The following is a 14,670-nucleotide window of genomic DNA, read 5'->3' as shown; positions in this document are numbered from 1 at the left end:
GTGAAAAGACTCCGCTCTCTCTGCAGACAGTTCCTTGGGTGTATTATAAATATTTATGCCCATGTATTTTGTGGTTGGTTTGTTACTTAGGTGTATGTAATAAGTTTGTGCTGTATTTGTTTGTACTATGTTTCCAAAGTAGCGATGTGAATTTCCATCAGTCTGCGGCGTGTTACAGTTAGTAGGTTTATAATCACTGTGACTGAATACCTGAAACGGATTCATCACTACCTTCAGTTTAACATTGGCTGGTAGACCAGGTGACTGCTTGTTCCATGTACTGATAGTAAATATAAAGGGGGGAAACTTGTCAGTCTACGTGACCAAATGTTGAGTTTTGTTGCCTTTTTTTAAGCCCCCCCCCCCCCTCTTTTTTACTTTTAGTACCATATGCCTATACCTGACATTTACTGAATGGTTTAGTATTTTTATTTTTTTGCAGTACACTGATATAATGTTGGCTTTTGATCAATGATAACATGGGACCTGTCTCGTCCATATTGATATATTTTTAAAAGAAAAATCAGATACAATTTGTTAGAAGCGGAAGTTGTGCAATTTGCTGTTAAGTAATGCTTTAATATTTTCATGCAAAAGGTAATTTGGCTATCTGCACCATATCGGTGTAAATCTGTGTATATCTAGCATAATAAATTTCTATTGTGATCAAAACATTTAGGGCTAGATTTACTAAGCTGTGGGTTTGAAAAAGTGGGGATGTTGCCTATAGCAACCAATCAGATTCTAGCTTTCATTTATTTAGTACCTTCTACAAAATGACAGCTGGAATCTGATTGGTTGCTATAAGCAACATCCCCACTTTTTCAAACCCGCAGCTTAGTAAATCTAGCCCTTAAGCTCGCAACACAATGTAAAAGGGCCTTATATCTTGTGAGTACCTACACTCACATCTGCACTAATAAAAGGGCAATAAGGGATTGTAGCAATGGGTTGCAAATGTTAAAATACAAACACCTAAATAAATATAATACATATATATTTTTTTTTCTTCGTGGTTGGTACCCTAAAAATACTGAGCTTTTGCATATTTCTTTTATATCCTGCTTAAATATGTAGAGGCACCTGAACTGGTAGAAAAGAAGTTGATGTGTGAATTATTATTTATTATTATTATTATTTATTATTATTATTATATTTTATTTTTAATTTTTGTGTGTGTTTACTCAGGATGCTTTGGAGAAGTTACATTTGGTAGAAAATTTGACCTAAATCTAAACTCAAAATTTTCACTTAATTGTGAACAGGAATATTCCTTGTTGATATTACATATTGGATGCTAAAACAATGAAACTGACCTTTGTATGAAAGATACAAAGTAACCAGAGAAGTAGACTAAATCCGGTCTGATTTTCCTGTCCTTAGAGGTGCCGGCCAGACGAGGGCTCAGTAAGCAGAGCAAGAATTACAATTCTGTGTAAAGACTGAAACAAAAGACACAGAAGGACTGGTGTCCTAACAAGCTTCCCTGCCAGGGAACAAAGGAAGAGGGTCACCTTGCTTTGGGGGAGGGATAACCTCCGCCTGTCTCTCCTCCTTTTTATAAGCAACACGTTCTAGTTTCTGTCAAGGAAACGGGAACATGTTTCTAGAATGCTTCGTATCTACAGCGCTGCGGAATCAGTGGCGCTATATAAATAAATGGTGATGATGTATATACGATGAAATGTTCACAATGCTCAGACAACTGTTTAACTACAATTATTACATTGAGTCTTGTTTTCTGGTAATTGTGAATGGAGAGAGCATATAACGCTGCATCCTACAGTACTGCTTATGTAATTGTTCTTCGTAATATCTCTCTCACTTTGAAATTGTGGTGCTAAAGGAAATGTACTCTATTGTAAGTGGTTTTTGTACATTCTGCTAATCTAAGTGGGAGGCGAGGGGTTAAACACCCAATCTCTCCATAACTTCTCCAAGAATCAGTGTAGAGGAAGCTGTGCAGTGCCCCCCTCCCCCACCCACCTCAAATCTGTACATATTACAAGTTATCAGTGCAACATTATAGCTAGATATTATCTGTTCTTGATGTATAAATGTGATCATATTGTACACATGCCCTTTAAGCCTTGCTCCACCCATTTAGCTGTTATGGGGTGTCCTCCCCTGGGACCCTCTTTTGCACTGCTGTGGTGCATGATGACTTTGGGGGTCCTATATAGGAGAGGGCGATATGCGAGAATGCCCCAATATATATTCCTCATGACCAGACCATTATGCACAGAAAGAATTGAGGATAGACTGTCGTTCATGTTCTGTGTACCTTGCTAATCCAGTAATCATTACCTTGCCCACCAGGGGGCACTGCACCGTGTTTGCCAAATATGGATGTAAACTTCCCTGTACAAACAGACTGACATAGTCATAAAGGCGGATAGGAAAAGAAGTGGGTTGTATATAGAATGACTTATGATGATGTTTTGATGAGTGTTTTAAAAGAAAATAAGGTGGAATTAAATTGTGCCTTAATTGTGTATATTGTCACCTTCACATAGTATAACTTTCCATATACCGTCGATGGTATAAACATATGGACTACATATAAATGCAGTGGTGGTCTAAATAGCCATAGGATGGGTGATCATTAATACATGGGATGATGCACTCCCTTCTGTATATTATATTGATATTGGCAATCACAGGAAATCCCAGGTGACTTCTAATCCTCAGGTGAATTATTCTTTAGAATGCAAAGGATTCCTAATGAGCAGTGTAGTGAGGATCCCAGTTCCCTGTTTGTGTAAACCTCTATGTATAGCAGCATCACTTGTGTATTATATGTGGTTTACAGCTTCATATTGAATCCCATTTCATTTCTCTTTTTAAACAGGCTGTTCCTCCAAATCATTCAAGCTGTACTCTCCAAAGGAGCCCCCCAACGGCAACGCCTTTCCCCCCTTCCATCCAGGCACAATGTTGGATCGAGACGTGGGGTATGTACTCTCCTTTTGTGCCTGCTCTGTAAAGTTATACATCAACTCAAGGGGCTGTCTACTTTCTGGGTCTATTCCAACATCTCTATGACTAGTGCAACGGCTGGGTCCTTCATTTGGAACCTGTCACTAAGATACAAACTATGTAAGGCAGATGCCGGATGGCCTTGCGGGTTTGCAACCTCACTTGTATGGCTGCCAAGTCCTCCCAGTCAAGTGTCTTATCACTGAGGCGTCGTTTACACGCGTGTGTTGGGGAAAATGGATGAAATGAGTAGAATTTAACATGCTTTAGATCTGTGTGCTGTTGATGTCTGGAAATCTATTATACTGGTAGCACTCGTTAGCGCATGAGTAAAATTTTACAACACAATGCTGGGAACAAGACTATAATAATTCTCTTCCTTTTAATATAATTTCAGATGTTAGCAGATGAGGAGCACAGTAATAGTGGATAGGTGTGATCCTATAGTATATTTTTACGTATATAGCTTCATTCTGAACCCTAACAGAGCAGGTATTTGTATAATAGACCCTCCCTGCAAGGTGGCCGGTAGTTGGACCATGGCCAGTGGGATGGGTTATGTCCTTTTCCTGCCGGCCCAGTTAGAACATTGTGCCTTAGATTTAATTGGACATACACGTTATTTGCATACAGAGTAACCGCCTCTCCCACAGGCATAAAACCTGATTTCTCCATTCTCCCAATGAATTCTTCCTGATTGGAATGACTGGGTATACTAGAATTAACAAACAAAGTTTTGAGGAGTTTTTTTTTTATACATGCATTGAAGGAATTTTTTGAGCAGAAAATATATCTGGTAAATGAAACCACACGCAAAATAAAAAGTCTAGTATTGGGCGGAGCTTGTTATATTGACATACAATGCAAAGATTATTCACGAAGGGCCCGGGCTGCTTTGCTGTTATACTACTTCCCCTGGCCTGTTAGAGAGGGACAGCAACACCTCTTCCCATTCCTACTTTGTTCCCAGTATGTATGAGTTTAAAGGGAAGGGACATCAACAACACTGCAGTCTGTCTGATACACCCCATGGGAAGTAGTATCCGAGCAGCCATGGAAGGCTCCAAGGACCATTGGGAGTTGGGCGACCATGACCCGTCTTTGGTATTCTATCTATACCTAGTGGACTCCACATAATGCTACATGTTTAAGCTGTAGGTGGAGTTACACTTTTTAATTCTGGCCACGCGCATCTAGCCCGATATCTCCGCTTATGTCTTAACCAAAAACGCCTATAAATGCCACCATTGGGCTGTGTCGCTAGCTTCCGCCCACACTATCGGGTTCCGGTGATATCGTAATTGATCACTGTAACAAGTTCTGTCATGTTATAGAAATTATCTTTGAATATTGCAATATAGTGTTAGGTGCACTAGACTAGAGTGAAAGCACCTGCTGTATCTGTTTTTCAAGATAGGACATATAGACAGGTGAGTGATAAAGTGAGCAGTGACCACAATCGGAGTGTTATAACAGTAGCACAGAGTATTTCAGCTTAGCCTTCATCTCCTATGCCTGTAAAGGCAAATTTGAAATGGGAGGGGCTAGGTCAACGTGTAGCCAATCTGAGCATCCAACGTTTAACCAAAGCACAGAGCAGTAATGTGCGGCTCCTGGGAATTTATTTAAAGTGGCAAACCCGTTTTTTGTTTTTTTTTATTAAATATGCGGTTTTGCCTTTGTGAATAAAGTTTTGTTTCTTATGTCTCTTCAGACCGACCCCGATGTATCCGCCAACATACCTGGAGCCTGGGATAGGGTAAGCATATCTGACCACCGTAACACTTGCATATTTCATTGCGTGTACTGCCACCATGTTACTGCAGCCAAAGGGAACAATACATTTACAGGATTCACCTCCACAGAGCGGAAGCAGCCATTGCCGTTACTGGTGATTTAAATCACATGATTATTTTAAAAAAATAAATCATTGATTTAAATCACCATTAAAAAATCCAGGGTTTTAACAAACTTTTAATGGTAATTGGCGTACTGTGCAATATGGACCATAGTCCTTTGACCTTTGATTAGCTGCTCTACTAATAAAAGGTCTGTATCTCTGTCTATTGCTTGCTGACCTAATTTAATTGTGACTCGTGTGATACAAAGAGGTGCAGGCAACGGACAGGTCCAGACAAGAAACAGACAATAAACAGACAATTCCAGAATCCAGAGAGAATGACCAACACCAACACTACACCAGTGTTTCAAGTTCAGAGAAAGAAGTAACTTATTGTAAAAGCGACCCCGTTTATTGACCACGATGTTGTGTCAACAGTGGCACCAATAGACTGGTGATAGTGCACATTGGTTCAGAAACTGTAGCTGGTAATAAACATATCATGGTAGCAGTAGAGCAATCGCCAACAGCTGCAGCATCACCAGATTCAGTAGAAAGAATATTTTCCACATCTGGTTTGGTGCAGTCAAAACTGAGAAACCGCTTGGGTACTGACAAAGCTGCAAAACTTGTGTTTCTTTTTAAGGCGTTCAGTAAAACTAATGTGTAGGCTCACTCAGATTTACAAATCGGGCAATTGCCAACTGTTGTAACTTTTATCATCATCGCGGTTTCTTTTCTTTTGCAGTTTGTGTTGTGATTTGTGTGTAGTTTGCTGTGTCATGATTGGTGACACTGTCAAGTCATTTAAATTGAATGTATTAAAGATACAGTATTTTAAAAGAACTTTGTATTATTGTTTTTACTGGGTTTATTTGTGTCCTTGATCATTTGTGTAAAAATCAAAAAAAATCTGATTTAAATCAAAATATTCTGATATTTTTTATTTTTAAAAACAAAATTGTCATTTTTTTTCCACACGCTGGTTACTGGCAGGTGAGCCATAGAGCCTTTCATAAGCACAATGGGAGAACGGGTGGTTGTTTTACTTTCCTTCTTCCTTCTTCTTCTTCTTTCTACTTCTTCCTCCTCCCCCCTATTTTATTTGATGACCAGCATTATTCTACGCATAGCATTGAACACACAGAATAGTCTGTATACAAAATTGAATGCAGTTGTAGCCATTTTGTAAAATGAAACAATTTCTCATTGGAATGTACATCTGTTCTCTAGGGTCTAGTGACACGTTTGAGGCATGAGGCACTGGGCTTCGTGCCTCGGTGATGTCGCTGCTTTATAGTGAACTGATGGCCTGGGATTTGGTTTGGGAAATGTCTGCCTGCACTGTATGTAAGGGATGAGCGTATATTGTAACTGTAACTTGTTAGTTCATTGTGCTAACGGAGTCTTGGTTTCCCTACAGGAGACACACGCCGTATGGGAACCAAACAGATTACAGAATATTTGAACTGAACAAACGTCTGCAAAATTGGACAGAGGTACGGTGATATCTCAGTGTGTTTTTATTTCCCTCTATACAGTACAAGGTTTCAAGTCATATAGGGGATTGGTGTTGGCTGGTATGTGGGAAAGATCAAATGATTAAATGATTTAAATGATTAAATTTAAAAAAAAAAAAAAAAAAAGGATATAGTTTTGTTTTCTTTACCACTTATTGTACATGCACTATCTCTACATTTAATGAATACAAAGCTTTTAGAGTATGTATATATGTATTACATGTATGTGATCGCGGTTTCTGGTTGCAGGAATGTGATAATCTCTGGTGGGACGCTTTCACTACAGAGTTCTTCGAAGATGACGCCATGTTGACCATCACCTTTTGCTTGGAGGACGGACCAAAGAGATACAGTAAGTCTTTCCGCTTTGGTTGGACCCATTTGTGATTCTTAGCATCACGGAGTTGTGACTTCCACAGTGAGCTTTGTACGTCTGGTTCCTCATCTTATCACCGCACGTCTATAAGACAGTGCACGCAGCTGGCTGCGTTCTGTCATTATTCTTCTATCCCTAATTTACCCAGCCCTTGTTAAACTAGGGTTCTCCTCATGTTCTATAACCCAATGCATGTACTGTCATTGTGTTACATGCTGTAGATCTGTCAAAGATCATTGCTGATTGGTCGTCATGGTTGCTATTGGTCACTGCGCATTTAGTCTGGAACCTTGAAAATTATCTTGAAAAAACTGTAGAGTGCTCGTGTTTATTATATATGATCCTTTGGTTGTGATATTGTTGGTGTTGTATAAATAGAGAATGTTTGCTCATTTACATCAGTCCCTCTCTGTGTAGCCTTATGTCTCATTTAACTACTCCACACAAGCCCAACACTTCACCACCATCATGACTAGTTTAAGCTACTAAACCCAGCATTATTTTAGGAGAAAAACTTAGACCTTTTATTTAATTGATGGTTAATTCTAACGAGGTACGAGGTGGGACTTTGAGACCTTTACAGGTTTGCACAGTGAACACGTCTATTTTGTGGAGGTTTTTCCAGAGACCAGAAGGCAAGCGTGCACCTTGAAACACCCTGGACATTATAGGCTCACTGGTGCAATATTGAAGGACTGTTTGCATCCAGTGTGCTTTGTAGTAGGCAGCGATCTTGCCCACTGAACCAGCATTCATGAGAATGGAACTTAGCAGTTCATTGGGAAACAGACCTCATGGAGACTGCAAACAGTGTAGACATTGGTTAAACCCTTTAGTATAACACACAAATAAATGACCGCTACCTGCACTGACTTTAACCAAGGTTTGCGTTTCTCTTCAGCCATCGGACGGACGCTTATTCCCCGGTATTTCCGCAGCATATTTGAGGGCGGAGCCACAGAGCTGTACTACGTCTTGAAACACCCCAAGGAGTCATTCCACAATAACTTTGTCTCCCTTGACTGCGATCAGTGCACGATGGTCACACAGCACGGAAAACCCATGTTCACACAGGTAAGTACGACTGCCGTGTGCACACAATGCTTCATACAAAGTAATACAAGGGGATTTCATCCCCACTGGTGGAATGTGACATTGGCACAGAGAAAATCAAGAAATTGATTCTTTATTCTTTTACCTATAATGTGCATTTGGTGTAAATAAAACCAAACAAGTTTGTTGCCTTATTTAAAGGGTATGTCCTGGTTCAGATATGTGGTAGGGGGTGGATGTTTAGCGGTCTGTTCCTGAGACCGGTTTCCTCTGTGCCATGGGTACCACAAGAGAGGATCATTTGCTGCGGAGTACACTTCAGGAACTGATCCTTGCTGCATCCCAAATGTAATTTGATTTGACCACTCCTGTAGATAGCCAAACTGGTCAGATGCTGTAGTTTGAGGGTTTTAGTGTGGTCTGTCTACATCAATGCACCTAAATATTGTGTTGATCAGTCCCAAATTAAATCTAAACAATTTTTCTACGATTTGCTGGTTGCTTTCAAAGACTGTTAAAAGCATTAGCACAAGTCTGTGTCCTGCTCGAAAAACCCAGCTTGTGTTTCAGTTAAGCAGAGGGCTGCTGTGTACACGATTTTACCCAGAAGTCCTTCATTCTTTTGGAGAGATTTATTTGTATATTTTCCCCAGGGATTATAGCCTGGAATTCTCAGCAAATCCTAATGTTCTCTAACAAAATCCATCTGTAAGTAGCTTTATTATTTTATGCTACACTCTATTCTGCTTTCAGGGCTTTGCACCTTGAGGTATGATGGGTATATTTTAAGTCGCCTGTAACACGGACCTCTACAACGGTGCAGCATGCATTCCCAACATCTATTGACACTTCATTCACACAGCAGGATATGACCTGACGGAAGTAAAACATTGGCGTCTATTACTCCGTATTAGAATGTTTGCAAGAGGAAATTATTCTTGTAACAAATGCAGATAGTGCCATCTAGTGGTGATGGATAAATAAGGCAACTTTGGTGCTGAATTTTATATATAACTTCAGTATATTTGTTCTGGCTTCATATAATATTGAACATATTTTAAGGTATTTCTCCTTATTGTGATTATAATTGGGCACATTAGTGCGCGTACCTTGACATGTCCGCGTTTTCTGTTTTAGGTGTGCGTAGAGGGGCGATTATACCTCGAGTTTATGTTTGATGACATGATGAGGATAAAGACATGGCACTTCAGCATCCGGCAACATCGAGAGCTCATTCCCCGCAGTATTCTCGCCATGCATGTAAGACAGGCTTATTATAATACCCGCCTTAGAAGTTTAATACTGCACTTTTATATTGCACCCATTTTCTTCTCACAGAGACCGCCAATTTGTAGCTTGATTCAATAATTAAGAGAATGCAACCTTCTGCTGCACCACCATATAACATGTCTTTATTAGATCACTACTGCCTAATGAATTGACAGGCCAAATATTTGTCAATTCTACAAAACTATGACAATCAAACGAAAAAAGTTCCTAATGGCACCTGCAATATTAAATTGCAATTATATAGGCAGCTGTCATAAGGAGACTGCAAACCTTAAACAAAAGCAATTCAGGACTGCACTCAGTATTGGTATTAAAAAATCAATAAACACTCATGTCTGTGATAAATATTATCAGAAATTTGTAATGCGCCACAGCGCCGTACAGTAGGGAAAACAGGACATACATAGAACAGGGACATACAAAGTAGACAAAATAAATGCAGTCATTAAAACAAAGGTTATAAAGGAGCCTGTTCATTAGAGAGCTTACATTCTAAGTGGAAGAGGATGCAGCTGAGTGAGTGTGGCTCAAAGTGGAGATTGGGACAGTTATGATGGTGCGTTAGTGTGAGTAGTATCATCAGGAATAATTTCAGGTCTAATAAAGAGATGGGTTTTCAAAGAGCATCTAAACAGTTGAAGGCTGGGGGAAAGCCTGATCGGGCGTGGTAGAGAATTCTATAAGTGGGGAGCAGCACGGGAGAAGTCTTGTAGGCGGGAGTGAGAGGTGGGTACCAGAGACGAGACAAGGCGCAGAAATATAATATAAATATGATCAATTCTTATTTATTTTAAAAGAAAAGCACATTTAATCATATAAACTATGGTAAAATCACACACTGCAGTGGTCATGAATCGTTATTGACCTCCAAAGAGAAAACACAGATAAAGTCCAGACTACAATATAAACGTATCCTTTAAAGCAAAAAGTTTTTTGGAAGTGTTTGAAGTAATATTATATTTCAGTAGTTTGAATGGGCAATCGTCTATACCAGAGCCAAGCGTGTATGTATTACAAGTCGTTGTCTGGATTTTTTTGGTTGCAATGTCCAGTCCTTGGCATCTTAATATTATGTTGTCACAGATTGCAATATTGGAGCCAGTTGTAATGTATTGGGGTCTTGGAATACTTTTGAAAAAACACTGTTCGCATCAATTTCTGACGCGTTTTGTGGCTCTGTTAGCTTCTATATCAAAGGGATCCATAGAATATTTACTGTGGAAGTTACCCGCTCTATAAAGCATACTAATCCTCAATGGCATCAGCTGAGTGACCGGTAATGGTATCACAGACATGGTGTATTAAAAGCGTCTTTCCAGTTGCTTCCAAATACTATTATTCATTATGAGAAGATAATCCTGTATGGTAATCGGCAACCTTGTTCACAAATACTTCATAAATAAACTTCATATCCAATGTTAGAATATTATGATTCAATATGACTAGCTGGCGATAAATCACCAATTCAAAGATTTTAATTCATAGAATTCATCCACATAAACAATGGCATTTTTTTCTCTTTTGCTCATCCCACAAATTGGATGCCTCTACTATGTGATGTCAACTTGACCACTGTAACATTTACCATTATTCCACTTAAAATCTAAACTTTATTCTCAACTTTTCAGGCCCAGGACCCCCAAATGTTGGACCAGCTATCAAAGAATATCACAAGATGTGGACTTTCTAATTCTACACTTAACTACCTCCGAGTAAGCGAGCTGCGACCTATGTACTGACTTCCAGAATGTTGTGTGTTGTTCGTTCAGTTTTCTGGAGCAGATTGTTGAATGGTATTCCCCTCTCCTAGATTAAATCTGGTCCTACACAGGCTGCTGCATCAGGCTTAACCATCCGTGTACATACATTGTATCCTCAATCCAAACCATCCAGCTGTTCCATGATCTGGCAAAGCACTAATTAGCTTGTTAATACAACGACCGCATACACTGTCAGATGTTGTAATCGTCCCACCACATTTATTGACCTTCTCGATAGCTGATCACAATAGTTGATTGACTGGGTTGGTGTTTCTCTTCCATCTGTACACCATACTGATTTGCTGCCAGTTCGTTATAAAACTTCTTAATCCGATTTTGTTTTTATTTTGTATACTGTAATCTTGTTTAAACTTATTGGCGAAACGCGTTTCCCCCCCACAGCTGTGTGTAATTCTGGAGCCGATGCAGGAGCTCATGTCCCGACACAAGACGTACAGTTTAAGCCCTCGCGATTGTTTAAAGACGTGTCTCTTCCAGAAATGGCAACGGATGGTAGCGCCACCCGGTAAGGATACATGACTGTCACGGCCCGCGCCGCCATTGGGGTGTCGTGTCCGTGTAAATCTGACTTCTGCCGTCTCACTCCTACAGCCGAGCCAGCCCGACAGGCCCCCAATAAGAGGAGGAAAAGGAAGATGTCTGGGGGGAGCACAATGAGCTCTGGAGGGGGCAACACAAATAACAGCAACAGTAAGAAGAAAAGTCCCGCAAGTACCTTCGCCCTCTCCAGCCAGGTACCTGTAAGCATCATCTTTTATTTACTATTTTACCTCCATCGCCCCACGTTTACCCCCGTGTGTGCAGATCAGACCTTAAAGTGACAATGGCGACTTAATTATCATCATTCACGGCTACATTCACCAAATGTCGTTTATTCCTGCACTGATATGTTACACTGAATGACAGTTGCCGTTGCCTCTTTAAATCTTAGAATAGAATGATCACTGGACGTACAGAGAGATTTTTAAAGGGCTCGTGCCACTTGGGAAACTGAAACGTTATCGTGCAGAAAACAACTGAAGCATTATTACTATCTTTCTTCTTTCATCACTATAGTAAAGGTTCGGCCTTCATCCAATGAGATGTTTATATAAGGTGCAATACTGACTGTTCTGAGGGCTGGGGCTAATTGTGCATATTGGTTCTCTCGTGTCTGGGCTTGTGGAAAGGGTTAGCCAAGGTCACGGCTGCAGCACTAACCCCTTCCTGATCACCGAACAGCTTCCATGCATAAAATTGAGGCTGGATTGGGGGCTATGCTCCATTAAGCGCTGGAACCAGGACCGTTTCATAGGTTGTCAGGTTGGTAGCTCTATTACTCAGTGCGCTAATGGGATTGCCCCAGTCCACAAACATCACTGGGACTCCCTGCAGGTTATGGTTGGCCACGTCTGAGCCATCTCTCCCATGTAGCTGCATAATTAGCTCACTATTGCAGCACATTTATTCTGGTTTAATCTAATATTCAGCCAATATATTTAATTAGAGGAATTAACTAAGTCCCACATCCCTAACATATCCATTCCCTAAAATGCTTAAAGAAACAGTTTCCATCCCCGTGGAAGAAACCTTTACAGCACCCCATAATGATGTCGCCCATTCTGTGTCATTGACGAGGACTTATGATTATGTGATTGCAAACCTACTACATAAAGGCACCACATCCTGTCCCCACTACAGTGTTCCACCTTAAGAGTTTGTGATTTTCAATCGTAAATGAATAAGAAGGAAAAGCTTCTAAAACTAGTTTTAGGAAGTATCATGGAAGTGGGGGGTTTTTTTGTTTGTTTTTTTTTTAAATATTTTTTTCCTGCCAATGATATTATTGGAATTGATTTTATTCCAATATCCTACCAAAAGAAATTCTCGTCCTAGGGAAAAAAAATTGCTGCAGGAGACAAAAAAATGTACCTGTATTTTCTGAAGGTAAACATTGGTCTGTTCATAAACCCTACATTTATTAAGTGACACACTTATGGAGCAATCGGAGGCTTCTAAGAGAGAAAGTTGTAGTCGGAATTACTACTAAGCGCATATGACCAACATGTTTTCTGTGAGAGTTTTAACCGATTGGAGCACTGGACACGTGACCAGCCGATATGTAGAAAGCTCTGCATTTCTAAAACTCCACATCGGCGGCTGGAAGATTGGACGTTAGTCAGGCGTTGGAAAGATGGGCATCTCCAAACCTGCAGGAGTCTTGAGTTGCTGCCTTTCTTAAAGAGTTAAAGGATATGGTTGGTAGACTTCTTTACCTGCTCAGGACACCGTTCCGTTAGGCAACATTACTGGGGAATTCTAGAAGCTAAAATCTGGGTGATACTTTTGAAGGTCTTTTGATTTAAACTGTTTTTATATTGTTGACCTGTGAAGTGTTTCTCTGCTTCTTCTATACAGTTGTGTGTTTGGTTACAAGACTGATAGTACTAGAAAAGAATAGTTCACATGCTACGTATATCTGGACACTGTGAGCCATAGATCATAGGAATGTGACCTGTGGCTCTTCAGCTTTTGTGGGACTACAAGTCCCAGCGTGCCATTGGATGAATAGATCTATAACAGGAGTACTGAAAGTTGCCTACCACAGATTATCCAGTTTCTACATCACGGCTTGCAGCGATGAGTGCAGTCTCACACAGCTAAGTGTTTCTGGGAAGACTGATATCTGGAGTAGGGTGAAGCCTGGCTGTGTCTGTGCTGAAGCCAGATTTAGGGGTATATTTACTAAACTGCAGGTTTGACAAAGTGGAGATGTTGCCTATAGCAACCAATCAGATTCTGGTTATTTAATACATTCTACAAAATGACAGCTAGAATCTGATTGGTTGCTATAGGCAACATCTCCACTTTGTCAAACCCGCAGTTTAGTAAATATACCCCTTGGTGTCTAACTCCCATCATTGACACAGAAACTTAATATTATATGTTTCAGTATAAAAACTAAATTGGTTTTGTCAAAACAAATACTTTGTCTAATGGTGGCACGGCCTCTTTAAAATTTTACCTGTTTTCTCTTAACTGAGCAGCCTAAGTATATATGACAATGTTTAGGCTATTAATGTATTTATTTATTTTTTTTATAGAAATTTAATTTTAAAACCTTTTAAACCCCTGCCTGCAAATGTGTGTAATGCTCTCCAGGGCCAATACTAACACACACAGAGTACAATGCGCCTCTGTAACGCAGATCTAAGCTCTCGCTGTGATTTCTAGTCTAAATATGCCCTTATCACAGAGAACTGGTCGACAATTCCTGGAAACTTATCAGTTGTTTCCATTAGACGCTTACCGTTACCGTTTTGAAAGTCTTTGTTGTGTTAAGGCTCCTACGAGACGTCATTATATTGCTTTGGCGTACAAAGTATTATAATCTTTCTGGGATTCATGTCGAAAAATACTAAACATTGTGCAGTAAATGAACGTCTGCTGTAAGTATTGGTTCTGGAGGGTTTTGCAGCTTTATATATACATTCATTAGCTGCATAGTATGGAGTAAACCATTATTTTTACTTATATTTGTAGGGGCAAATGTCTAAACTTACTGAAGAAGCATGACACGGCTGTTTTCTAGGTGTGTTTTACCACAAGCTCGAGCGTCCTGTTGCGCTCGGCTATCAGTTTCCCTCTGTGTTCTCTCTTCCACCAACTTCTGTATTCTGTCACTGGCTTAGATAGTTTTCTATAATGTGAGTGAAGGCGAAAACACACCTAGATGTAGTATGATCAGAACCGAAAATCTTATTTGTATTTTCTGCATTTGAGCTGCTCTCTGTTTCCATTGAGTTTCACACAGAGATCGTGAACACCGTTGAATGCAAACAATATTGTTCC

At 40.0% G+C, this 14,670-nt stretch overlaps 1 protein-coding gene across 9 annotated transcripts in view; it reads left to right on the top strand.

Moving 5' to 3' along the window:
- Nucleotides 1–14,670, top strand: part of LDB1 (LIM domain binding 1) — a 199,626-nt gene that overhangs the window by 178,737 nt on the left and 6,219 nt on the right. For 5 of the 9 annotated variants that reach the window (XM_075215901.1, XM_075215897.1, XM_075215898.1 and 2 more), the window contains 9 exons: nt 2,852–2,954; nt 4,694–4,738; nt 6,243–6,318; nt 6,589–6,691; nt 7,617–7,789; nt 8,906–9,028; nt 10,687–10,770; nt 11,221–11,344; nt 11,431–11,579. In XM_075215901.1, the coding sequence (XP_075072002.1) occupies nt 2,935–2,954; nt 4,694–4,738; nt 6,243–6,318; nt 6,589–6,691; nt 7,617–7,789; nt 8,906–9,028; nt 10,687–10,770; nt 11,221–11,344; nt 11,431–11,579 (897 nt within the window). In that variant the 5' untranslated portion in view covers nt 2,852–2,934. Of the gene's footprint in view, nt 1–2,851; nt 2,955–4,693; nt 4,739–6,242; nt 6,319–6,588; nt 6,692–7,616; nt 7,790–8,905; nt 9,029–10,686; nt 10,771–11,220; nt 11,345–11,430; nt 11,580–14,361; nt 14,411–14,670 lie in introns of all 9 variants that reach the window. The other 4 variants (XM_075215899.1, XM_075215905.1, XM_075215903.1 and 1 more) reach the window with 3 other exon arrangements.

This window comes from Mixophyes fleayi, chromosome 6 (assembly GCF_038048845.1).
Source record: "Mixophyes fleayi isolate aMixFle1 chromosome 6, aMixFle1.hap1, whole genome shotgun sequence".
Lineage (NCBI taxonomy): Eukaryota > Metazoa > Chordata > Amphibia > Anura > Limnodynastidae > Mixophyes > Mixophyes fleayi.
The sequence above is the reverse complement of the archived record's forward strand: the minus strand, read 5'-3'. Positions and strand labels throughout refer to the sequence as shown.